This window comes from Trematomus bernacchii, unplaced genomic scaffold, assembly GCF_902827165.1.
Source record: "Trematomus bernacchii unplaced genomic scaffold, fTreBer1.1, whole genome shotgun sequence".
Taxonomy (NCBI): domain Eukaryota; kingdom Metazoa; phylum Chordata; class Actinopteri; order Perciformes; family Nototheniidae; genus Trematomus; species Trematomus bernacchii.
This window is the reverse complement of record NW_022987899.1, coordinates 2,105,037-2,129,471: the sequence shown is the minus strand read 5'-3', so window position 1 is coordinate 2,129,471 and position 24,435 is coordinate 2,105,037. Positions and strand designations below refer to the sequence as shown.

The 24,435-nt window shown below is 43.2% G+C and overlaps 1 protein-coding gene across 15 annotated transcripts in view; it reads left to right on the top strand.

Moving 5' to 3' along the window:
• Nucleotides 1-24,435, top strand: part of mecom (MDS1 and EVI1 complex locus) — a 165,402-nt gene that overhangs the window by 112,247 nt on the left and 28,720 nt on the right. For 14 of the 15 annotated variants that reach the window (XM_034114607.1, XM_034114600.1, XM_034114603.1 and 11 more), the window contains exon 3: nucleotides 22,196-22,330. In XM_034114607.1, the coding sequence (XP_033970498.1) occupies nucleotides 22,196-22,330 (135 nt within the window). Of the gene's footprint in view, nucleotides 1-20,207; nucleotides 20,870-22,195; nucleotides 22,331-24,435 lie in introns of those variants that run through there. The other variant, XM_034114611.1, reaches the window with a different exon arrangement.

Sequence of the window (24,435 nt, the reverse complement as noted above, 5' to 3'; positions counted from 1 at the left end):
TGATCTCACAGGGGCAGCTGGCAGCACTCCCTCTCTTCTTTTGTCAACTCCAACCATTTGATGCCATTGAAACAGAGCAAGGCAGAGAGATTGAGAGAGCAAAGGCGAGTGCTAGTGTGAAGGTGCAGAGCAGCGTGATGCAATGTGAGATAGCAGCTGAGTTAGCGCTCTCTGTGTGGAAGTGTGAGTGTGTGGACTAAATTCCCTCTAAACGCGCCAATCCCCCTAGCTCTCTCCATTATTAGCTCTCACTCATCCCTCACCCTCCTCCTCGTCATCATCTGTCCATCCTTCAAACCCATTCTTACATTTTGCCAGAAAGCGGAGATGTTGGTGGTGGCATTGGGCGGGGAGCTAGGTGTTCTTTTTTTGTGTGTGAAGGCTTTGAGAGTTCCACACCTGTGGGTGTAAGGACAGTTTGTAACCTTATCTCCCATGCTTTGTCTGTCTCGCTTTTCTTTGGCGCTGGATGTGAACAAATTGAGCATTGTGTTTAGGCAGAGGCCAGGAGGATTGTGAAGGAAGGAAGCCAGCGAGCCCGGGCTCAGCACAGCAGTAGCCTGAGACGAGAGAGATCAGGAGTGATTCCATGTGTAAGATTCCTTCCTTCTCACGGACAGTGCTAATGAAGTGTGTGCACCCTTTGTTAGACAGCCTCCTCACGCAGAGCCAAGAACTCTTACAGACACTCCAGACATGACTGTATTCTCACAAACATCTTTGCAGTGTGTATTTAGTGTCCGTAGGGTTGCATCAAGCAGTTACAGGACTGAAAGTATTCCAGAAAGTTTGAGTTGCTGAAATATTTGATTTATGATGTATCTGTCCTTGCTAGTATAGCAATAGGCTTCTTTATAGCTTTTAAAGAAACAATAATTAAGATGAACATTGAAAAAACCATTATGCTCTAATTAGAGTGAAGCAGGAATGAGTCCTAAAACCTGAAAGTTAGTCAGCATTTTATCACTTCTGATCGACTATAGGGCTGCACGATTTGGGGAAATAATCTAATTGCGATTTTTCTGACAGATATTGCGATTCGATTTGCGATTTTGTTTTTAAGCGACCCAACGGAAGTTTATTGTAAAATGCGGCCATATCTCCGGCTAGGAAGGTCGTATCAACGTGCTCCCGTCTCTAGCACCCCCGCAGCCCGAGCTACGAGTGAAAGAACTCAACTTACATGAAACTTCCGTTGGGTTGCTTTAAAGTCAAGCTTCAGTTTAAGATTCACCCTGTAATAGATGTTAAACATGTGATGGAGCATTACTAACCTGACTCAGGTGGTTTGTTTCACCAGACCATCTAGGAAAGCTCCATTGGAAGCCATTTGGAAAGGGCAGGCACTTTCAAAAATACTTGGCAGGTGATTGGATTAATCACCTTCTATCATGGGCCACTTCTGATTGGTTAACAATGGCTGGTACATGTGGAGCACAGCACTTCTGATTGGTGTGGATGACTGACACACAAGACAAGAAAAACATTTGTAAAAAAGATTGCAGGCTTTGCGATTTTTTAATTGCATCATTTCAAATCGCGATTTCGATTTAAAATCTATTAATCGTTCAGCCCTAATCGACTAGTCTCACTTTTTTTAAATGTATTTTTGGTTAGATGCCTGAAATAATGTCTGTGGTTAACACAAGCTAAGGAGATTTTCACCTTTTGTTCCAAGAAATAAAACATGTCAGTTAATACCCCACTCATGAATGCCAGAAGCTTCTATGTGTAAAAAAAAGTGATTGCTATCAAGTGACTAAAAAAGACTACTAACGTCATCAAAAAATATGCAACACTGCTCCACTCAATCATCAATATCAATACTGTTTTAAAAAATATCCTTTGAAAACATTTATCTTGTACTGACGGATATTGTACAAAGGCCCAGAAAAAGAGACATAAAAGGGATGAACAAGTGCGAGCCATAAATCATATTTGATTCTTTGTCATTCTAGGGAATAAAGTGTTTTTTTTTTACAACCACTTTCCATCTAACTTCAACTTTATAAGAACAATTGTACTCAGTTTAATGCATTTTCTGAATTTAAGTCATAGTGTAATCTACTGTGTGTTCACATCAGAGGGGTATGTCTGCATCAGAGTCCGTATCCGCTGTCACGCTCTCTTGTCTCCGCTCTGTTGAATGCAGATGAGGGGGGAAATTAGCCAGTGTGGGAATATCAGAAGAGACAGATACCCGTGTCACCATGCATCCTAATAAAAAAAGACCCCTGTTTCCAATTATAGCCGGCTGTAATGATAACACGATGTGAGCGGCAACACAATAGAACATGTCTACTGAGTCTCAGAGAGGGCGAAGGGGACGAGGTGATGAGCTGAGGAGCGAAAGACGAGGCAGGATAAGGGACGAAGATGAACTGCAGGAGTGAAGTAGTAAATGATGACAGTGGACGCAAGGGAGGGAACTCTTGGAGTATTTTTAGGTTCCTCACTCCCAAGGATGTTGGGATACTATCCTGTGGGAAGGCGTTCAAACCAAGACAAAATAAACACACGGATACAAATGATAGCTTCAAGTATTTATAATGTAGTGTTTCTACGTCTTGCTAGACAGAACTTGGACCGATCACGTCGATAAATTAAGCACTCCAGCTGTTGCGTTTTGTTTTCTTACTTAAAATGTACTCCGTTAACCTCTACTTCTATTATTACCGCTGCCATGGTCTTCATAGTGGTGCTCCTCGGGACTGGAGAAGCTACAGAGAAGCTTCCAGCACCACAACTTGCTGGACCTTATTTTACTCCCACTCACCACTCTATCTGTCTTGCTCACCCTAGCGTGACCTAAACATGCGGCCAGTGGATCCAATGTGTTTTCCATGGACATGCAGGGGAAGGTATGGAGGCTCCAAACCAAACCTTAGCCATGCCAGGCCTATGAGGGAAGGAGGGGCCCCCTTTTTTTTTGTTGAGGAAGTCATCATCACAGAGTCCAAATAACAGGGCCGTCCCCGCCTGGGGCCCGCTGTCAGGCCAATGATCGATGGTCTGAGTCTCAGATGTCTGCCCCAACTGGCCAGTGGTGAACAAAGAGGGGCAAATATAGAGACAGAGAAGGGGTCATCCCTGCCATGGTGGGAATGACAGTCAGCCAGAGAGGAGGACGGAGGGAGGAAAAGAGCGAAGGAAGGAGGGAGGGAGGTAGTGTAAACCCCAGCATGTTGATTGCTAGTCTCTTCTTTGATTCGAAAAACAGACATGTCGTGCTGTTTTATTTCGTTTGTAACGTGTCCAGAAATCGCCGGCTTTGAGACGGCGCTACATTTTAGTGATTGCAACTCCCGCAGCTGTGGCCACAGGAATGCAGCCTGCCTTCCTCGCCTCCTTCCTCTCCTCTCCCGTCTCCCTCGTCTATCTCTCATCCAAGCCTTCTCTCGTTTCCTCACCTCTGTGCCTACCCTTCGCTCCCTCGCTCTCTCCGCCCTGAGGCGATGACTCTGGCTCTTCTGGGAAATCTCTGATTAACACTGAGGTCTCTTTTACCAAGAACGCCGTCTCTTTCCCCCCCCCCCGCCCCCCGTTCTTCATCTCTCTAGCATTCAACACGCTCCTGAGGTTTAGCCAGCATCAGTCAGACCTCTGGACAGTGCTCTGCTTGGCTTGAGAGGTATGTACCAGACAGACCCTCTGTTGTACCAAAAAGGGTGGTGATGATACATATTATCCACCCTCAGCAGGCCTTGTTGGGCATATCAAATCTACATATTCGTCCCCACAATATGGCTCGGAACCCAGTATACAGATTAAAGGATCTAAATAAAGACGCAAATGAAGGTAATTCAAAGAGCTTTCATTGGGCAGGTTGTGGTTAAATAGATGTGGGCTTCCGTAGTGGACTCATTGTGTGTTTAATTGAGAAATAAAAGATCCAGGAAGTGGGGTTCCTTCCCTGTTGTGCTCTTACAATTTACCCTTAGCCAAATTGAGCGTTTAAGGATAGCTGTATTAGATGTCTAAAAGCAATTGTAAAGCCATTAAAGAAAGGATTCAGAAGAATTGGAAAGGTACATTTTCCTATTCTTTTTCCAAACAAACCTCAATGACCAAGATCCCCTTAAACCAAACTCTCACTGTGAATAAGAGAATACACATCCCTTACTTGAAGCCATCTATTCTGACCAACTGAGCTATTTTTTTCAAAGTTATAACACGATAGCCACTTTCTCGCGACTGTGCCAAGCAATGCTTACAAGACCAACTGCAGGTGTTTATAACAAAAAATAGACAATGTTTTTGGGCTGTTTGAATTGTTTGACAGGCTGATGAATTGCTCTTCTAGCAGACAAATCCTGCGGTGCATCAATGAAATGTATTTTCCAGGAGAAAAGTGGGGAGATGTTAGTCAGTGGAGTGGAGAGCAGGCCATTGTGAGAGCAGAAGTGCCGTGCTGCCTTCAAGACCCTGACACACAAGCACTTATTGTTGTCTCCCCTCTCCATATAAGTCAAACTAAGCTGACTGAATGTACTTGACCCTTCACCCACTCCCTCTTTTCACTCACACTCCTCCACTCTTCCTCCTCTTTGCTGCTCCACTCCTACTGCGTGTGGTCTCGCTTTAACCACCTGTCTCCATGTTGGACGTCGGATTGTCCCATCTCTAGACAAGAAGATATAATTGAATGTGGTTGAACGTACTTGAACCAACTCAAGTGTATTTCTCTAACACAATTCCTGAATTAATTTAGCTACCCATCAGATTATGAATACAACACCTGGTCTGGGGTAGGGTTGGCTTGAATCTGCTTTACTTGCACATGCTGATTAATATGAAAGAGTTATAAAGATCAGGTGTAAATAACTAAACCAAAAAGGAATTGGTATGGGTAATTAAATGCAGGTTAAGATAAAATACATAGCGATAGCTTCCCATAGTTACTGTAAAAGAAAAGGGTGTTAATCGAAAAATGTTCCGAACCAGAGGTGGCAAATTTGAAATGGGACTGCTATTCAAAGCAATTCAGCTTTATTTGAATTATATTAAAGGGGACCTATCATGCAAAATGCACTTTTGTACGTCTTTTATACATGAATATGTGTCCCCGGTGTGTCAGGGAACTCACCAAGTGTCAGAAAACACAACCCTCTCTCTTTTCCTCCGTACCCAAATCTCTAAAAACGGGGCTGCAATGGAGCTGATACAGATTTGAATTTTTCTGACGTCAGAAAAGGGGTGCTCCGCCTATATGGGCAACTCTCCACCTATCAGGGGAATGGGGGGTTGGGCCACGGCCACGGCCATTGCCGCTCGAAAGCACTGGAGACGCTGTAGTACATATGCCAGGCCTGAAAGTGGCGCTGTAGTCTGCCACAAAAGCAGCGAAGAAGACTTCTCACAGAATCAGCCCTTGCAAAAACAGGGCTGGAAAAGAGCAAATAGAGCGAAATGAGGCATGGCTAAAATGCATGATCTGTTTGGTATTTTGAAAAAAAAACTTCACAGACATGTTTTATATAGGTATGGCCCTACAATATATTATTCAAATATAGCATGATAGGTCCACTACATATTAAATCAATTGAATTCGTTCAAACTTGAGCAACACAGCTATTTTCTACTGGGCTAAAAGCACAGTTTATATTTTAATTAGGTTCTGCCAGCAATGATTACAAAATACAACAAATACCAAATGTTTTAGAAAAACTACTCAAGCATCATGAAAATGACATTTGAAAAGCCTAAAGACGGAGACAGCAAAAAAAAGACTTCCCTGTAAAATCCATTCTAATCAATGAATGAATCACTGGTTATTTGTACTCTTCAGTTTGACACTCTCATGTGGCACCTTAAGGACTTTGGCTTTAATTGTCCTGTGGAGGGGGGGGGGGGGGGGGGGGGGGGATGGCCAGGACAGCCTGCTTTCCTCACCATGTCCCTGAAAAAGATTTCATTCAGCTGTGAGGCCTGTTTCCAGTAATGTTGCCTCAAATATTTGATCTAACACCAAAAAAGGTTATTTTGGTTTGGAAGATGTTGCTTGTGTGTTTGTCGGTGCTTGTGTCCACTCAGATGTGTCATGGTTGTTATAAATGGAGCATGACTATCATGTTTTAGTGTGTCGTCTTCTTTTTCTCTGAAGGCCGGACAGAGCTAATTATTGGGCAGGAAATGAGTCAAGTTCCTGCCGCAGTTAGGATGATGTTTAGAGGAAATGACCATAAGATGACCAACTGAAGAAGAGGGATGACTGGACATGGGTGTGTGTGCTTGTGTACGTGTTTGTGATGTACTTTCTCAAAATGGAAACTTTGCCTTGGAGCCTGATTTCCTCAGAAATGTGAAATAATTGAATGTAACGGTACACTCTGAAGCGTGTCATGAATTATTCTGAACATTGGTCGGAGGTGAGTTAGAGAAATATGCAACGCCCACAAGAACCAGAACTGAGAAACATTGGATCTGTGGCTGCGGGGGATAGTAGAGCATACCTGCATCTTGAGTACCGCACCACTGGGACTGATCTTTTTTTTAGGAAAGTATGTATTGCTGTCAATGCTCAAGTACAATCATATTCATTGTATGGGCTATGAAGACTTCTGTACTTGTGATATGTTCGAAAGCCCTCCATTCTTCGGTACTTGTTGTCATTACCTATTTTTCCAATTCATTTGAGCTGATCTTAATACTTGCCCTGAGTTAAAGGTCACCTATCATGCTATTTGTAGGCAATAGCATAGGTCTCAGATATATACAAATATATAAAAAACATGTCTATGAAGTGTTTTGCAAAAAAGACCAAACAGATCACCCATTCTAGCCATGCCTCATATCCCTCTACTTCACTTCCTGTTTCAAAAGTGCTGATTTGGGGAATAAAGCTTTAAAAGAAAAAGGAGGGGGCTGAGCTCATGCGGGACCCGGCAGCTACTGTCTAAACTAAATACTGCCGTGATGAAACGCCATATCATGGATTATCAAGGACTAAGCTCAAAGGCTTTCTCTCTTGCCGGTTATACCACAAGGTGAGTTCCTTTTTATTTCCTGCTTCTTCACACACATGCTCTCCAGTACAGGTTAGCTCTGAGTGTTAGCGATGCTAATGTAAACACCGACCATATTACGTCCAAAACAGTCGGGCATTGTTTCTGATAGCAACGTTTCTGATAGGGCCGTGGGTGTAAAGCCAGCCTACATTTCAGATATTACGTCATATCGGACGCAAATCTGGATCAGCTCCGTTGTAGCCCCGTTTTTAGAGATTTGGGTACGGAGGAAAAGAGAGAGGGTCTTATTTTCTGAGTTCCCTGACACACTGGGGACACATATTTATGTATAAAAGACATAAAAAAGTGCATTTAGCACGATAGGTCCCCTTTAAAGGTTCATTCAGATCACCTGTTGCACACGATGTGGAAACTGGTTCTTAATTAACAATTGAGAGCAGCTTTTTGCATTCTCTCTTTCTCCAATCAGGATATGGTGATTTCTTTAGGGCCTAAAACAGGTAGATAACAGCACATCTAGGCCATTTTTTGTATCCATCCTTTACTAAAACTAATGCAAAAATGTCCTCTCAGCAGACATTGTGAGCCAAAAATACAGTTTATTTTGCCTTTTTGAGACTCTTAATATATGATTATGGGTCATTTGGAAGAGTCTCAAACCTAGCTGAGTGAATATTTAAAAGTAAATTCTACCTGCATAAGGCAGATTTCATAATAATTTCTGAAAGAGTTTATTCTTATGTCCTTATGATCTAAGAGGTGTTTGTTCATTATCCAAATTAATCTGTCTATTTGGGGCATTTCATCCATTTTAAGTAGACTTCTTTGATTGTAAAGGCCCTCCAAGTTTTAATTGCTATTGACTTGGAACTGTAATCTAGGGTATCAGTACTGCCACATAACAGGTCACTGTTATAGGCGTTGTGTTGTGCTTTTGAGTACCCTACTGTAGCTTCTAATCTAATCGTTTTTACTCTTTCTCTAAGGTATTATTTGTTGTATTTCCTGATTAGGGCTTGGACTTCAGTTAATATGGCTGTTTTGCCCCCATTGTTTTCAGTCCTCTCCCATGTAGGCTACATTTACCAGCAGCAGCAGCAGCTTTGCAGGAGTTAAAAGAGGAATGCTGATCAGATGAGATATGGAAGTAGCTGTATGCATGCATCAATGTGTGAGTGTTTGTGTTATTCCTAATGTAAGGCAGATCATTTGGTCTGCTGCTTTAAAACAAAAGGGCTCTGGTCCAGTTTACTCCCATGGGGAGGCTACCTTAGCCCAGGAGAGAGGAGAGAGAGCTTGTTGGGCTCACTCCTCCACACTACTTTATGGGAGGGTCAAGGTAGTTAACTAGTGGCAGGCGTTCAGATGGGTTCTGCTCCGACTTCAAACAGAGAACATTATGGCCGTGCGCGCTCACAGGATATTGCACTGTAAGGCCACTGAACACGGCTGGGTTAGAGAGAGGAGGCTTTGTATGGAGCCCATTAGAGCCCTAAACCAATACTAATGAAGCCGTTTCCTGTACAAACGGAGCGGCTCAGGGGAAACTGGCTCTAGCTTTTAATAAGGCCCTCACCAATCCCAGTTAAGATGCTGGATTCTTTTTTATCTCGGGTACTGAGCGGGTTCCAAGCAGAACCTCCGTTTTGGAAAAGTTAATTACGCATGATTAATGGAGCGTTTTCCTTCCAATGATATCTGTGACAGCACAAAGCTGTCGTAAGGCTTGTCAGGCCCAATTCGAGCTGAATAAGTATTTATGTGATCGCATGTGATGGGCCTCCTCTCACCAGCACCAGCCCTCATCAATCAAGCCCCGCTGCTCGGAGTAGTGGGAAATTGGTCTATCAGTGCGGCTGCCTACCGACACCCCCACTCCCCTCTCCCCCCCCCCCCCCTCCCACTGCCACCGCCACCACCGCCACCTCCCTCCCTCCCCATTCAATCAGGCCTGAGGCTACAATGCTTCTTTAGCTCTTACTTCTGACCAACGCAGGGGTCACGGGGGGGAAAGTGGGAGCCAGAGCTGAGCCCATCCATTACGGCTCTTGTTTCTCTCGGTGGCAGCCGGACGACGGGATTCTATTAAGAGCTCCGTCTATTCAGCACTGAGATTACACCAGGGCCCTCTCGCCGAGCACACCTCAACACCAGCCCCCAAGCCCTCGCCAAAACCCCTATACCCACCCTAGGGGCCGTATAGCCCCCCCACCACCACCGCTGCCGTCACCAGCCAGAGCACAGTCCTCCTTTTTCCTTTTTTGTACACTTCCAGCTTGTAGAAGTGTTTTTTTTTTCAGCAGCCAGGATGACAACAATCACTGAGAGAAAGACAGAATGAAACAGAAAGACAGGCGGAAAAGCTTCGAGGAGAATGAGAGCAGACACTCTAACCTGTTTTCGATGTGGACACACTGCTTGGACAGCGTTTGGCCTCGAAGCAGTGCCACACACACTCGCAGGGGAATAAAGGCACACACACTCCCGAGCCGTAAGCATACTGTCCCATAGAGCTTCAGCACCTGGAGGTTGGATCATCCCCACCACAGTGTAAACACTCTGAGATGGGTAACATCACAAACACAACTCCGGCGCAGTTACGCCGTAAACACCCGCCGACACCAGATCAAACCGCCACTCCTCCGATGTTTAAGAAGCTCGTTTGTCTCCCGCCGGCCTGAAGAGACTCTTGATTTACTTAATATGTGTTAGCACGAGAGAGAGAGAGAGAGAGAGAGAGAGAGAGAGAGAGAGAGAGAGAGAGAGAGAGAGAGAGAGAGAGAGAGAGAGAGAGAGAGAGAGAGAGAGAGAGAGAGAGAGAGAGAGAGAAAGAGAGGGGAGTGCTGCAGGGGTCGCGCCCCCCGCCTGGATGGATGGGGGTCTTCGTGTCAAAGAGAAGGAGAGAGACAGCGCTCCTGTCAAACAAACAGAAATTGAATACGTTGCCTTCTATCAGGATGTCCACAGTGTGTACATACTCTCTTAGGTTTGATTATGAATAAGCCCCTCTGTCTTATAAACAAGTGGAGTGAAGGCATTCATCAGGGATAGAGAGGTAAGGGTGTGAAGAAGGAGGAATGTGCTCTCCTCCTACGAGAGTCTGCTGTCGAGTGGATGATGAAGGCGAGGAGAGGAGGCAGGCTCAACAAGAACGAAACAGAAGGTGGATGAGGGATTAGAAGAAACATCTTTGACGTGGTTAAACCATACACGAACACTTCCTTCTGCATCGGCCAATCAGCGCGCTACGATGCGAGTTGGACACAGATACTCGTCAAATAATTATCACATATTTAAACATCCCAATATCACAAACTTTGTTCAAGGGGTGTTACAGTGCAGCACCCTCTGTCCTAAGACCTCCAACCGAGCAGGACAAACTCCCAAAGAAAACCCCACAATGTTGAGGAAAAATGTAAGAAGCCTCAGGGAAAGATGCAGAGGACAGACAGAAACAATATATTAAAATGAAAACATAGGGAACTCAAATGATAAAAATGATTGTGAAAGTATATAAAAACGATCGAACTGGGTGGATACCGCTCTCTCCGATGACCAAAACAAACCTGTTTGCTCTCCTGTTTAAAAAACTGTGGAACGAGCTCTCCATTGATATCAGGACAGCTGAAAGTCTTCACATCATCCGACTTAAAACGCATCTGTTTCTCCTGCACCTCGGCCATAAAAATAAAACTAACATAAAATAACAAATTGGCGTACTCTAACGGTTTTAGCTCATTTGAAACTAATGCACTAGCACTTTCTATGGTTTGGCTAATTTGAAGTGAACGTTTCTTGCTGTTCTGAGCTTGCAGTTTCAAGGTTTATTGCACATTTATATAGGACATCTAAATGAAATGTAGTGTAAAGTAAACGAGAACAACGGTAAATGGAGTGTTCAGTAGGGGAGAGGTAACAGCAGCAGGAGAGTAGAACAAAGAGGATAAACAAAGAAGAGAGAGGAAAGAGGAGACAAAGGAAAGAGGAAAGGAAGAGAGGGTTTGTCCCGGGCACCCAGGGTTACAGTGGGTGAGGTTGACTCTCCCAGGGGTGTTTCTGCATGGTTTGGAGTTGGCAGCCGTAGTGCGGGTTAACAGGATCGGAATGCTTCTTCAGGGGCAGCGTAATCAGCACCAACTTCCTCTGATTGAGAAAGCGTAGGCCTCGCTCTCCGCCTCTTTTGTTTGGGCCGAGCTGCGCTGACAGCACGGAGGAAGCAGCCGTCCGACGGTCGGGGGAGATGTTGTATAAACACCGTGTCCGTGCAGGGGAGAGAGAGAGAAAGAAACTGACAAACCTCGTAGTGACTAATGTGTCTGCGCGTCGGTGTGCGCTTTCGTGCCATCTGTGCACAAATGTAGTGAAGTAAAAGTGAAATGTTTTCCTCTGAATTGTAGTGGGGCGGAAGTACAAAGTAGCATAAAATGGTAATGCTAATGTAATATACAAGTACATCAAAATGTTACTTAGGTACAGTACTTGAGTAAATGTACTTAGTTACTTTACAGACTTACTCGTGTGTGTGTGTGTGTCTTGGCGACGCTGTGCGCCCACACTGAGTGAGGGATTCTCCAGCCAGTCATTTCCATCTGCCAGCCTCAGACTTTTGTCTTTGTTAAATGTTGTGTGACAATGAGATTTTCCAAAGTGCCATCAAGATAAAGAAGTGGATTGAGAGAGAGAGGGAGGTGGAGTTCAGGGGGGGGGGCGGGGGGGGTGGGGGAGCGATAAGATGGTCTGGTCATAGTCCAGCAGTCCTTCATCACCGCTGCAGCCCCAGATATATCTCCTCTCTTTCTCTGAAGCATTCACACACCTTCATCACTTTGTCTCTCGCATTCACACACACACACACACACACACGCACACACACACACACACACACACACACACACACACACACACGCACACACACACACACACACACACAACACACACACACACACACACACACACACACACACACACACACACACACACACACACACACACACACACACACACACACACACCACACACACACCACACACATACACACACAGCTCTATTCCATCAGTGCAGCTCTAGATCCTCAATCGATCCTCGCAGCACCCCAGCAGACACCTGCAGGTGATTGATCCCCAAATCAGTCCCTCACAACCCCGGTGCCGTAAAAACCATAACAACCCATCATAAAAGCTGATTTATCTTCAACCAGCCCTGGGCCTCACAGTTAGAATATTAACCCAAAAGTGTATGACACCACAATGATTGGTTTGGAATTGAATAAACCTTGGGAGTATTGACGCACACGTCTGATGGTTCATATCAAGTCTGACGGCTGAAATGTGCCACGTGAGATTGCATTATCTCAGGATGTAGAGATTTACAGACGAACATGGAGAACGTTAGCATCTTTTCTAGTTTTAACAAACCTGTATGCACCAATAGTTTTAATGTGTTGCACGGCTAAGTTGAATACTTGATTATGATTGGTCAGTTTGGAAATTCCAGAGATCGAGGATCAAGGGACTTTGTGCAGTCATATCAATCCGCAGAAAGAAGTCCGGTCCATTTAACGTTGGTTTTCTCCATCAGAGAACAAGGTGGAGTACATTTTTTGGAATATTATTTGTTCTATTGTTGTCACACTGGATGTTGGTCTAATGAAATGCATAACTGCAAAGCATATTTGCTGCTAACATAGTTTTGAATGTGATTTTGATATTATATTTTTTGCCATTTTGTGATTCAGATGGTATCACAAAATCATCAATATTGGAAAAATATTCTTACATCCCTAAATGTTGTGTATCTCCCAGCTGTAGCCTGCAAAACTATAGAAGTATGATGAGTTACAAAGATATATAAACAATTACCCTATTGTACCATCCCTCAGAAAGTCACTACAGTTTTGTCGTATTTTAGTTAGTTGTCTTGTTGTTGACTTGTTTCGTGCGTCCGTGCATCCCTCCATGGGTTCCTGTAGGAAATGGTGCCCAAGCCACACTTTAATGAGAGCGTTGGTCTGCATCCCAGCAGCCTGTGTACTGCCCTGTACTCAGCAGTGCAACAAGCTCCCGGGTTAAATATAATCCCAGCCTAACTCAGGGGCCTCTTTGATGCTACTGAAAGCCAGTGAAGCCTTTAATGGGAGCCACTCCGTGTACCCGTGTAAAGTGTGAGCTGCTCAGCTTTCCTTCATTTTCAGGCTGTTGCAACTGATTTGTTGTTTTCCGACTTAATTCGGACTTTAATCATGCCCACAGATGGCCTGGGCTGGGTAACACACTCCACTGTGTGTGTGTGTGTGTGTGTGTGTGTGTGTGTGTGTGTGTGTGTGTGTGTGTGTGTGTGTGTGTGTGTGTGTGTGTGTGTGTGTGTGTGTGTGTGTGTGTGTGTGTGTGTGTGTGTGTGTGTGTGTGTGTGTGTGTGTGCGTGTGCGTGTGCGTGTGTGCCTGACAGACAGACTGAAAACACTTCCACAATCTGCTTGCGCTTTGCACTCACTCAAGTACATTCTCTCACTTTCTCCCATTGCAGTTTTGACCACTTGTAAATGTTGGATATGAAATACCCATTAGTCCCACTTGTCATGTTTCTCTATGTTTTCTTCTCCTCTGTTCTACAATATAAGCCTTTTCTGTGCTTTGACAAACACTCCATCTGCCTCCTCATCGGATAAAGGGACTTTTTAAACAAAGTCATTGTTCCGTCTAAGAAATATAAACTGGTTTTAAGTTGACTTTTTCAAGTTTCAGTTCATTGTAAATGTAACAATAACACTGTAAGAGCCATTTGTTTGTTTGTGTGCAAAGATCAAATCAAAAGTATTGTAACCCAGTTGTTACTTCTGAAGTCAAGGGACTACGAAAAGACTACAATTACCTTGGCGCCATAATTAAAGAGACACAGTTTTGAACCGATAAATTATATAACATAGTAGAAATGTTTACGACTTTTGTTTTGATTTGTTTGACTTTGTAAAGGCCTTATTTTGATTAACCACAAGCCACATAACATTAAGTCATCATCAGAAGCCAAACAAGTCATCACAAGTGTAAGTCAATCTAATACATGTTAAGATAACGCGTTATAAATGTCTGTTTAAAAGGCCTCTAAGTAGCTTAACGTGTATTATGTACCTCCAATCAGCCTCTATACCGCTCTAATACGCATGTGATCATCCTTCAATAACGTGAAGTTAGCTTAAAGATTGGGTTTCCTCTGTCGTGGCTTTTACGATGTTTAACTGTCATGGCAGCCTTTGCTCCTGTCACTCTGAACAAGTGTAGCGTCTGTCTGATATCCGCCCAGCATTAAAATATTAGCCTTCCAATTGGACACGGTATATGAAAAGCAGATTGTGGCAGTGGCACTTTAAACGTGAGAGGAGAGCTCAATAAAGGTAATGAATGTGTGACACTCCAACGTCTGAAGTGCCGTGTTCAGTTGCAAAGCCCTTTGCCTCTCGTACATAAAAAGCTCTTTTAAAGATGATATCTATGAGCGTTTTAGAGCCGATTTGTTCACCCTGCGGCGACCGGCAACATGCTCTAATTACCTCCCCCCCCCCCCCCCCCCCCCCTTCCCTCTCTCTGCAGTGGGATGTTTAAGTTTCCAGTCCGTCCCGTGCGTATAGGAGCTGTGTGCCCGCTGAATTTATGCTTGGAAAACCTGACCTTTGCCTCCTGTGCAGCTTTATCGCACCCTGAAGCCCACATACAGTGTGGCCCTGTGTGCCGAGGCTCTGCGGAGGAAGTGTCTGTGATTACCTTCGGCCTGTACTACTTTCTGTACATCACTCCCCCCTCCCCTCACCCCTCTCAGAACTTGCTGCAGCCACGTTCCAGGTTGCATTAAACCAATTGTCTTTGATTCACCTTTTCAATGATGCATGATATCCACTTTTCTTACATAACATTTCCTCATAGTGCCCAGATGTGTTTTGATAGTAGGTTGCCTTGCCACTCATGCATGTCTCGTCGCAGCGCCTGCACATATTTTGCTTGTCAGTGTTGGTTTTACCACAAAAAACAATCTCGTTCACACTGAGGAACCTTTCAACATCACATGCATTCAATTTGAATATCCATGGAGGAGGAGGTTTTCCTGCTTCTGCCTCTTAGATTACATCCCAGATTAGTATTTTGCAGGGATTATGTTACTTCAATGTTTTAATGTAAGCAATTTAAGTGTTTGTATCTCTTTCTTTTTCTTTATCTATATGTAGCTTAGTTTAGCAGATGCATTGTAATGATTAAAACCCCCAAATAACACCTATGCAAGCAGCCTCTCAAAGATCCAAACCGGTAAATAAGATGAGATCATGTATTTCTCCTCACAAATAGGCATCATATCCCATAATGCCCTGCCTTTTTATAGTATTGACACACTCTATGAAAGCTGGTGGGAACATTGTGTCTGCTCTCGTGGATACACATCCTAACAACCCTCTATTCTAAAAGAAAACTGTTATTTTAAGACGGGATATAGGGTTTGTTAATATAGACGTGCCTCCCTGTCACTGCGAGGATCTGTCAGACAGGAACAGACGGTGCCAAAACAAAACGAGCGGGTGCTAATACAGCAAACACGTTCCTCCCCGGCCGCTGAATTTGTCAAGAAATCATCCCTCTTTCTGCCTCTCTCTCTCTCTCCGCCGGAATGCCTGGCTAACCCCCGGCAAATGAAAATAATCCAAAGTAATTAGAAGTGAGCTGGTCTGGTCCTGAGAGCCCCCGGGCGGCCGGGTAAACATGGCAGAGGGGCCGGTGGAGGGGGGGGGTTGGGGGGGGGCGCTGACCTTGTCCACATAAAGCAGTGATTTATGAAGTGCAGGCCACAGCAGCAGGGCTTCTGTCTTCTCCCGCAGAACCAAATTACTGAGGTGGAGATTAACACGCCGCTCACAACGGGCCTACTTCCAGACCCGAGGAAATTTCTCTATTTACATTTTCTCCTTTCATTTCCTCTGCTCTGTTTTAATGCTAATTGGGCGCTATATGGACACTATCCTTTTAATATAAGCACTAATCTTGCCTCATGATGGATGTGTTAATTATAGAGAAAGTTGTGCAAACTGTAGGCTAACCGTCCGTTTGAGCTCTAAATGAGTTTACCACTTGATTGAATTGCCCCCACATTTGAAATAAAATGCACAGGGGGGTAAACAGAGTCATGATGGAGGCTTATTGCAGCTTTTCGCCCGGTGTCAATGGGAGGTCTTGCCGTGAATGGTAGAACTATTTCATGTGGATTTGGCTGCGATATTTTCTTTCTCTCTCCTCTCTTTTTTTCGCTCTTTCCGCTCTCCTGGAGGATGTGCTGGAATGCACCACACAGGCCTACACACTGTTTCCATGTGGCCCCTCGGCTGCTCTGGAGTCAGTTTGCAACCCACTCGGGAATCCCCCTCTTCTGCAGCCTGTCCCATCTGATCTCACACGGCTCTAGATGGGGCAGAAAAATACAAATCACTCAGAAAACAAAAGGCAACATAGTTATTCAAAGCATTGCAGGTCAACGATGGAGCTCAGATCGAGTAAATATGGAGCTATTTTAGGATCTCCACATTCATGCATGGTTATTAAATGAAGTATTTGATTTGTGTATTATTTGATTTATTCAAACCTTAATGTTTGTGTGAGTATGTGATCTGGGGAGGATAGTGTATCTACAGATTGTTTTCAAAGTCAGAGTAAAGCAGGTGATTAAGTCAGTGTTTCCCAAACTGTGGCACAGGGACTTCCAATGGTCCTTATGGGGTTTCCTGGAGGTCCCCAAGAGGAAGACATAAGTATATGTTGTACTCAGTGGAGGAATGTAACAGAGTATATATACTCAAGTACTTCTACTTCCATTTAATTTCCAGTATACTTCTTTGCCACTAAATATTGTACTTTTTACTCTACTACTTTGAATTTATACTCATACTATCTACTACGTACAGACCAAAACACATATATTATGATTAGATGCAGTACTGTACAACTAATTTATCCGGTATTTAAAAAGTAGCTTAAATTGGCTTTGATTAACTTCAGTCTACAACTATTTGAGATGTATAAACGGAATAATAGCGTGAAAAGAGCCATCCTGAACAGTATTTGATACTACTTGTGTATTTCTAAGATACATTTCATTACTTTTACTAGTAATGAGTAGATTAAGACCATAATAAGATCTTACTGACTCCTGTAAAGAGAGCACAATACAGAAAAGGGTGTCTGTTTTTATTATAATCATCACTTTTACATCGTTTTTGTTAAATCCTTACTCTGACATAGAACTAAATCATAGCTGGAGGAAAATAAAAAAATTGAAATATAAGAAAAGTGATAGAAAAGACTCTGCATTCTCATTTTTCTCCAGCTTGACTTCACACATTTCTATTTGAAGAATACAAATCCATATTTCTTATATGAGAAAAAAAAGATATTGCCAAAAAGTTATTCAAAGCATAACAGGCCAATGTTAGCCCATGAAGCTCAGGTCAAGTCAAATATGAAGCTATTTGATCATAAAAAAAATCTCCACATTCATGTATGAATTGCTTTTTGCGTGACTGAACTCCTAAAACAAACAAGAAAGCCGCAAGCCAAATAAGCACGAGCCCATTTAAGCAATTGAACCTCCTTTCAAGAATTTCACAGCACTTTAAAGCCTCAGCACTAAACATGCTCCTACGTTTTAAGAGTCTCTTAAATAAGTATGAAATGCTGTGTGGCATGATATAGTCGGAACTAACACACCCTGAAGCCTGGAGCATGTGTTTGCTTTGTAATTTGTTGATAAACAGCTTTTCCACACCGCTATTTAGTGGCTATGTCAAAACCATTATGATAAAGGCATGGCATAATTCAGATAAAACACATCTTTTCATCTGGAAACAGTGTTTATGGCGGAATAAATATAAAATTAGAGCTACGCCTGGCAGATCATGCTCGGGGTTTATTAACAAATGTACAAGCGTTTTAAATTCACCCCTATCGCTCTTTCCATAGATTCAGAGGCTTTATATCCGCTCGTTCAGGTGATTATATATTCAGCTGAATCTTTCATGTCCTATAGCAATGTGACGCCTTGATGTAGATGTGTTGTGCTGCAATTCAGAGAGAAATGACCCCCATCTTATAATAAGTCAGAAAGCTGAGCACACGGTTACAAACTGCGGTGCTTTGAGGGAAATGTACGGCTTAGAAATAAAGACCAACACGTGATCCATAAGGGAACGTTTTTTTTTCATCGCACTCAGGGAGTCAATTTACTCACCCAAAAAAATGCAAACGCCTTAAACTTCCACAAAAGCCCATTTTTATAGGATTTATGCAGATAAAAATGTAAAATATGCAACCTATGATGCCATTAATAAGATAAGATTCACTTGATTAATTCCGAATTATTGGGAAATGTAGCATATCATTTGAAAATATAAAAGGGGAAAATAAACAAACGTAAAATATAAAACCTCACATAGAATTACAATCTCAAAATAAAACAGAATTAAAAAATATATACAAGTTGACGTGAAAGATAGTAATCTGTAGACTGACAAATACACATTATGAAGGGGCCAGGTTACAGCTAACACAATTTTAAAGTATAGGATATTATTTATAATAAGTGTGCAAGAAATGGCCATTTTAGTCACAAAATGTCAGTTTTAATCTGAATTCTGCATATTTAAACGGGAAATGAGTCAAGATTGCGATTGAAAAAGCTTTAAATAGACACATATATTCTAAAAATGATGTTAATGTGAAAAACTCTCCATTCAGAAAAGTTGAGTTCAGGTGAGCACGCCATCTCCTGACGGTGGGGAGAAGTACAACATGTATTCCTGTAGTTATATACTTATGGGGGTCCTTTACCCCACTTTACCCCCGGTGATACCCCACTAAAACCCCTTGTGTTTATCCTCCTTTTCCCCACACATTTCCTCCTATTCTCACACAAGAGCCCCCTCTCTATCAGGATCCTCCATCAGACCCGGAGCAATCACTTTCCCAGATTACTTGTATTTAATACACAATGCATCATAAAACAAATCCCTCATCCTGACAGGAAGAAAATAGAACAGCTCATTCGACTTGAGCTTTCCCAATTTATGGCTAAATTAAAAAGGCTTCCAACAATGGACAAGTCCAGGAGAGGCAGGAAATCAATGAGCGCACGGACCGGGGTCTCTGCTCGGTTCTCAAGGAGCGCGAGACGATGGGAATCGGTGGCAGGGTCCTGGCTTATTTACACATGATTTTTCCTGTCCTTCCTGCACATTTGCTCCGCGATTTCGTAAAACAATAGGCATTATCTGGGATGGAAGGTCAATGTCACAGTGCGGGGTGTTATCCATCATGATCTGCTCTCATCAGCCGGAGCCCTGTCCGCTTTATGAGCTGCTGATACACTCCCCACCGACAATTTGTGTTATTCTATACCACTGTCCGTTTATTCACATTATTGGGATCGGATTTACACTTTTACATCTGCATCCAAAGCTTAAAAATCTAAATAATGCTAAAATGTTTGAGTTCTTGCAGCTTGTCGTAAAGCAGGTGCACAGAGGCCAGACAATTACAATATAGCAGTATTTGTATTTCAACATTGATTCAAATATTTAATATATAATCTTTTATATTTCACTCTTCTCATATTTTCCTAAATATTTGATAAAAACTCGATGCCATGTTTGTTTCCCTTTTTAATCATTCATACTTGTGTTTATTGTGTGTCCGCGGTTTTTATGAGGAAAATACACGAACCTAACAACCTAGCATTTTATTAAAGTCAGACAAAAGCAGGTGATTAGGTCAGTGTTTCCCAAATGGTGGCACGGGGACTTCCAATGGTCCTTATGGAGTTTCCTGGAGGTCCCCAAGAGGAACACTTAAGTAGCCTATATGTTACTCCCGTAAAGCGAGCACAATTAGAGATAAGGTGACTGTTTAACTGTAATCCTCACTTTGTTTTATTATAACTTTAACATAAGTGCGATTTAATCATAACCTGGAGGTAGAAAAAAAAGAAAAGGTAGAAAAAGCTCGTCTCTGTTCAGGTTAATAATGTCATAAATGCTCCATGAAGTGTTGTGAAAAAGTTAGGGAACACGTGGATAATAGCACGCGCTTTGATGCTTCTGTTGGTTCATTAAAGTGTGCTGCCTGTGTGTGCAGTGAAGCCCCATCCCGACCTCTCCCTGACCCCGTCACCCTCTCCAACCCCGGGCCCCTGTCACTTTAAAATTGACTGCGGAGAGGAGCCGCTTCCGACCCGGGGACAGAGGCGAAGACAGTCCGGTGTTTTGGAGTCGCTTCTGGACGCGCTGGATCCGAGAGAGAAACACAAAGTAGAGGGGGCGATGCTTGAATCCACCAACCAACCCCCCCCTCTTTGAATCTCTCTGCTATCATTTAGACGACACATCCCGACTGGCTGAGGAGGGGGGAAGAGAGAAATGAAAAGTTGAATGGCTACTCGAGGACACCTGGGTGCGTCAGGACAGGAGGGGTGACAAGAGAGAAGCGCACACTGAGAATAAACTTTGGAGCAAGTTGATGTTCCGGAGGTGATCTAGCCGCTCCGATCCGTGGTGTCTGCGGGACAGTGAGAGGAGCTCCACCGGAGACAATATAGAGAGAGAGCGGATTTACTCCACCGTGTCTGAGGGACAGTCGCACCCGGAGAGGAGTGCTCGTCCTGCGGCTTGGAGACCAGAGAATCACCGCTACCGGGAAGCAAACAAAATAACGCTTTTTTTTCTTTTTTTACAATACAAAAAATCTGGAGATCGCACCCCAGCTAAGACAATTCGTAGTTATTTTTAAATAATCGGTGTTTTTTTTCTTGAATCGGAGTTTTTTTTTAATCGCTTTTCGCTCCGCAGTTATTTTCCCAAGAGGTTTAACTAAAGAGTTTCAACGGTAAGCAGACTTTCTAAAAAAACAAAACATTATTACTCGATTTGCATTGAAAGCAAAATATCAAATGAACTTTTCTTGGTTATTTCGTGGTAAGTTTGAGGGTTAAATGAGTGAAATGCTGCAGCGTGTTTCTGCATGATGAATGGGCAGATCCAGAGCAGACAAAGGGCTTTATGCAGGCTAAATATTTATTCAGTGGCAGGTTAAATACGAAAGCAGAACGGAACATTTGGGACCCTGATATTCCGTTTTGCATCCCAACAATCGGCTTCGTAATTCTTATCTCTCGCGGCTTCCTGCGATTGATTTGATCTCTATAAAGTTTACAGCTGCTGTGTTGTAAATATTAACACATTAAAACAACATTTTATCGTTTAGAATTCGTTGAGAGAAATGCTGTAGAAATGTTTTGCAAACGATAAAAGTGCAGCGAGCTTGTGATTTGCTAAATCATTCAGTTGTTTCTGTGTATTGTTGTTTTGCTCTTTAGATGCTTTTAGAGTGTTGTTGTTTTGTTGGAGAGAAATGCAATTGTTTTATTCGTTTTTATTAGTATTATTATATATTAGTATGTTAATTAAAACATCCTTTTTATAACATTAAACCTTTAAAAACAATACGTTTTTTTTCGTTTCAGCTACATTTTCAGAAACGAATTCAAACGTCAGCTGAAGTCAAGTTTAATCCAGAATAATAAAGCAACATTTTTTAACAATCGTTTTTATTAACTAAACAATTCCAGACTGATCAGTTAAAATTCGTTTGGTCACATATTTTAGTTTAGTTGTATTTCTTCATTTGTTCTTATTTTGATAGGTATTTGATTCACAGGCTATATTTTTTGTGATTTACAGTTTTTTTAAATATGTTCTGATTTATCGTTGTTGGAAAACATTAATATAATTGACACAGTTTTATTACTGCAATGTAAACGACATAAGTCCTTTAAAGCATAAGAACATATCCCATATATGTAATACATTTTACTAAGTTTTATTACATTTATTATAGTTTTTTTGTGGACATTGAAAAAAAATTGTTTTCTCATAAATTGCTCTGAAATAAAAATCATAATTTTACAAATGTTTGATGATAGACTTTGACTTTGGTTGTACTGTACTCAAAGTGTGTGTGTGTGTGTGTATGTGTCTATATATGTGTGTTGCACCACAGACCAGCTCCTAACATTTAACAAGTCTTATTTCTCTATGGGAGGTATGTGGTTAGTCAGTGTTTGGACACAGTAACCTGGACTGATACTGATCAAAGTCTGATCTCTCCCCCCCCCCCTCATCTCCCCCATCTCCCCTCTCTCTCTTTCTGCAGATCTTGGATGGGTCAGGCCATGTAAAATTCTGCGTGGATGCCAGCAAGCCAGATATCGGGAGCTGGCTGAAGCTCGTCCAGTTTGCCCCTGCGGCCAAACAGCACAACCTGACAGCGTGCCAGATAGATGATCAGGTACGTGGAGACTCAACCTCGACCAAAAACAAGATGAACATGATCTAAAGAAGGGAAAAAGAAAGAGAAACGTGTGGATGACTTGATGTCAATCTCCCACATGGTGTCTGAATCATGTGAGAGTCATTCAGATTTCTCTTTTAAAGCGCTATATTTTCCATTTGTTGTCTTGTCTGGGTGTGTTTAAAGGTGTTATTGAGATCTAAGTGAGATAGACCCACGAGCGGCTGGCCCACCCTGCCTTCTGTTCACACACACACACACACACACACACACACACACACACACACACACACACACACACACACACAGCTCTCCCCCACGCTGCACCGTAGAGACTCCTCGCTATCTGCGTGTGTTTTCTTTCTGTAATTGTGCTCTGGCTTCTGCCGTGCGAGGACCACAGGGCAGGATCAGAGGCTGCCCGCCGAGATGATAGTTCCACACACTTCCCGGTCACGCTTGCGATATAAACTCTTAGATATGCCAGGAATGTCGCAGTCCCTTTTTCTTTTTGCTGCTCACCTGGCTGCAACAGAGAGGTGTACACATGGGGGCCTGTTCACCTCAGTAATCCCACTACCAGACGCCTCCGCTACACAGGAACAAGGCAGCGAGACAAGAGGCTAAACTTTATTTGACATGTGTATGGAGCATACCATAGCATGACCCCGAATAAAAAACATAATCTAGGCAGCGTGCTTGTCATCGCTTCTCACTGGTGGTCCACGTAGATTACTTGTTGAGGGTACAGGCAAAAGTACATGACAGTCGTAGTAAATTTAAAAAAAGTAGCAGCCGTGTAATCAAGGAACAACATACTCATAAATAAAAGCTGGATTTTGGCCCTAAAATCATTTGGAAGTGCTCAAAGTGAAAGCTTCTTCCTTCACACCTCTATGTCATTCTGCGTATAAATAGAAGAGTGGATAGCCCACGCTCTTTTCATGACCAGAAGTGGAAATGTGGAGAGACGAAGGGAAGCTTTCCAGCAGCACTTCCCCACTCTCTTTTAGAAGAGACAAACGCAGAGCGCTCTCCTGGAGGTGTGACTCGCTGTCAACACGGCGGTTCTGCTCGGGTGGCGCTGTAAGGCTCCGACAGGTCACGGACATGGCTGTGATGAGGTGATTGTTAAGTATTACACAGTGTCACAACACGGCACAATCGGCCGTCTTTAAGCCTTCCGGCCGACAGAGGTGTTTTTGAAAACACACTGTAGCCTTCCACAATGCCTGTCTGTACATTTGAAATGAAAAGACTGAAAGGAGAGGGGGGGGGGATGGTGGTCCTGTCGAGCCGCTGTCACTTTTTGATTGTGTGTGTGTGTGTGCTGTTGTGTGTGAGGGTGCTTACGGGGCCTTTTATATGCACTGACTTGAAACTGTGCACACACCTGTAACTGTTTGTGTTGTGTGAGTGTTTGTGTGTGTGTCTGTGTGTTTGTGTGTTTCGTGTGTGTGTGAGTGGCTTCTGTGTGAACACACCTGCAACTGAATTTGTTTCTAGATTTATGAATGTGTGTGTGTGTGTGTGTGTGTGTGTGTGTGTGTGTGTGTGTCTGGCTTAGGGAGCTTTTATTTGCATTGACATGAATGCAGTGTATGTATCTTTGAGCACACCTTTAACTCTGTAAATGTAGGTGTGCTCTAAATGTATGCATAAATGTGTGTGTGTGTGTGTGTGTGTGTGTGTGTGTGTGTGTGTGTGTGTGTGTGTGTGTGTGTGTGTGTGTGTGTGTGTGTGCGCACCTATGTGTGCTTACAGAGCTGTTATGTGCATTTACTTGAGCTTGTGAAGTGATTATTGAGCATTTGCACACACCTGTAACTGCATGTGTTTCTACATGAATGCATGAACGTGTGTGTGTGTGTGTGTGTGTGTGTGTGCGTGTGTGTGTGTGTGTGCGTGCGTGCGTGCGTGCGTGCGTGCGTGCGCGCGTGCGTGCGCGCGTGCGTGCGTGCGTGCGTGCGCGCGTGCGTGCGCGCGTGCGTGCGCGCGTGCGTGCGTGCTCACTCTGCAGGACTGTGAATTGTTCATTGCGGTTCAGATGACTCCCCATGCTCCTCATTGGGAGCTGGAAATGTGAAAGCACACAGTACCTG